This window comes from Bubalus kerabau, chromosome 1 (genome assembly GCF_029407905.1).
Source record: "Bubalus kerabau isolate K-KA32 ecotype Philippines breed swamp buffalo chromosome 1, PCC_UOA_SB_1v2, whole genome shotgun sequence".
NCBI lineage: Eukaryota > Metazoa > Chordata > Mammalia > Artiodactyla > Bovidae > Bubalus > Bubalus kerabau.
The window spans coordinates 209,660,590-209,663,678 of NC_073624.1; the positions used below are offsets into that span (position 1 = coordinate 209,660,590).

The window sequence follows — 3,089 nt, forward strand, 5'->3', positions numbered from 1 at the left end:
GGTCTTGGGCACAGGAACTTCTGTCTCGGCAGAGTTCAGGGCACTCTACCTTCTTGTCACATAGATGCAGCCACCAACCTGGAAGTCTCCAAACACTATTGTTTAAAGCTTTTGTGGAGGTTCATTGCATAGGCATGATTCATTAAGTTATTGGCCATTATGACTTAATTTCCAGTAACTCCTTCCCAGACATTGGGCTGGGACTGGAAATTACAAACTTCTGACCACATGGTCAGTTCTTCTAGTATCCAGGCATCCTCTGGAAGCTATCTAGGGACTCTTCTTTGAGTTAATTCATTGGCATAAACTTAGGTATGTTGAAATGTGCTTGTTATGAAAGATAACCTTTCAAAAAAATAAAAGATACCTTCTCATCCATATCACTCAGAAAATTTCAAGGGTCCTAGAAGCTCAGTGTCAGAAGTCAGGACAAAAAAAAAGTACATATTTCTTATTACATCAGAAGAGACTATAGCCAAAATGGCAAATATGTCCATGGATGCAAAGAATAGACTTACATCTCAGCATAATATCTTGATAACTTTGTAATTATCTAACATTTGTGAGGTCAAGAATATCTACCTCACTGAGTCATTACAAACATTAGGGGAGAAAAAGGTAAAGGATTTCACACATATTAGACGCCCTTAGTGACAGACATTGCTTTAAAATATTAACAAAATCATATAACAATTAGCATATGTAGCTACATAAACAACTTACAATATCATAAGTAGCATGAATATAACATACACAAAGCTATATAAATAATTAGCAAAATATACTTATTAATAAAAAATAAAAACATAAAATAAGTTCTCTTTGCACTGGCCTGAAAAAAATATGTAAGTACATCCATTTCAGTTTGTTATTTACTTTGAACTTAAGAAATAGTGTATAGAAATGATATCCCAAATATCCTGGTGCTCCAAATCAGTTTTGATCCCTTTAAATCTGCTTCCTCCTCACAAGTGATAAGTTTTAAAATATATATCCCTCCAAAACCACAGTTCTCTAATACAATGTGCCTAAGTGCCTTCTTCACAGTCTTGTTCCTTAGCGTGTAAATCAGGGGGTTCAGCATTGGGGTGACCACAGTGTAGAAGAGGGCCACAAGCTTACCTTCCTCATGAGAGTTTCTCTTGGCAGGCTGGAGATACATGAAAATGATGCTCCCGTAAAACAGAGCCACTACTGCCACATGGGACGAGCAGGTATTGAATGCCTTTCTCCACCCTGCTGCTGACCTGATCGTCAACACAGCCCAGGCAATACGGCTGTATGAGACCAGAATGAGACCCAGAGGCAAGACAACAAAGATAAAGCTGGCCACGTGCATCTCTACTTCATTGAAGCTGGTATCCACACAAGCCAGTTGCATAATGAGGGGCATCTCACAGAAAAAGTGGTCAATGCGATTGTTCCCACAGAGAGGCAGGAGCATGGTGAGCGTGGAACCTACCATGCTGGTGGTCAGACCCCCAAGCCACGAGGCAAAAGCCAGGCTGCAGCAAAGCTTTGGATGCATGATGACAGTGTAGTGGAGTGGCCTGCAGATGGCAGCATAGCGATCGTAGGACATGACTGCCAGGAGGACACAGTTGCCCCCAACCAGTGGGAGATACAGAACTGGATCACACACCCTCCATAGCTTATGGTTTTCTGTGGTCCCCAGAGGTTGACCAGGAGTTGTGGGACGATGCTTGTGGTGAAGCTAATGTCCAGGAAGGAAAGGTTGACAAGAAAAAAGTACATAGGAGTGTGGAGATGCACATCCATGCAGGAGACCACAATGATGATGCCATTACCCAAGACAGACACCGCGTAAATCCCCAAGACAAAGATAAAAAGGATGGGTTCTAGAGAGGGTCGTTCAGAGAAGCCCAGCAGAATAAAAACTTCTGGAAAACTTACATTGGCTATTTCCATCATCACATACAGCTAAAGATAGGGCAAACAAGTTGCCTGCAGGTGAGTGGGAAGGCACAGGGTGTGAGGTATAAAGGGATTATATCAGTGAGCAAACTTTAAATCTAGATGAATATTCATTGCTCCTAAATCATCCATTCAACTTCACTGTGGATGACATTGCATCATCTTCTTGAAGGCCAGTTTGGAATGTGTGCTAAATGACATGGAAATATGCATAGCCTGTGGAAACATATTTTTGGCAATAGCTTATTACTGAAATATTACTTACAGAAGCAACATCTGGAATTAACCTAGGTTTTTAGTGATGAGTTATCACTGGGTATGGTATTTCAAGTAATGAAGTACTGCACAGGCATTAAAATGAGCCTGTGCTAAAATTTGCTTAATCTTGCATGGCAGCCTGGATGGGAAGGGAGCTTGTGGGGGGCGGTAATAGATACATTTATATATGTGGCTCAGTCCCTTTGCTGTCTACCTGAACATTGTTAATCAGTTATAGTCCAGTATAAAGTAAAATTTTAAAAAGTTGAGCCTGTGTTCCTTTGCCACTCAGTTAATAGCCACGTGGAATCCATCTTGACATTTCTCTTTTCTCAAATCCCACAAAAATTGGCAATTTTTTGTTTTATTATTAAATGTATCCAGATTCTCATGACTTCTCACCACCTCTGTTGTTTCTACCCTGACACTTGCTGTTATCATTTATCACCTGAACTGTTGATGTAACATCCTAACTTGTCTTCCTGCTTCCTTATTACTTCCCTTCAAGTTATTCTCAACACAGTAGTTGGAAGATTACATTAAAATGCAATATGGTCATATTGCTCCCCTCCTGAACACCCCCAGTTTCATGGAGCAAAGCTTGCAGTGGTTTTCCTCCAAGACAGCCACATGCTCACATTCCTCACCTCCTTCAGTTTGTTTCTCAAAAGTCATATTTTACTGAGGGCCTCCCTCACTATGTTATTTAATACTGAAAATTATAGCTTCCTCTCAGCTCCATTCTCCCCCTTTCCTGCTTTATTTTTATTCATAATATTTATTACCATAGAACAAATATTCTATTCCAATTTATTGTTTATTACCTACCTCAATCCATTATAATAAAAATTTCATGGAGTTATGGCTTTCTGTTACTTTATTTTTGGGTCCCCAGT

General features: G+C 40.0%; 1 protein-coding gene across 1 annotated transcript; it reads right to left on the bottom strand.

Annotated features, from left to right (window-relative positions):
• Positions 1-883: 883 nt before the first annotated feature.
• On the bottom strand, positions 884-2,433 carry LOC129626716 (olfactory receptor 2C3-like). Its single transcript, XM_055546126.1, is given in 2 exon segments — positions 884-1,602; positions 1,605-2,433. Coding segments are annotated over 2 exon segments (1,047 nt in total). The 5' UTR covers positions 1,933-2,433.
• Positions 2,434-3,089: the final 656 nt, after the last annotated feature.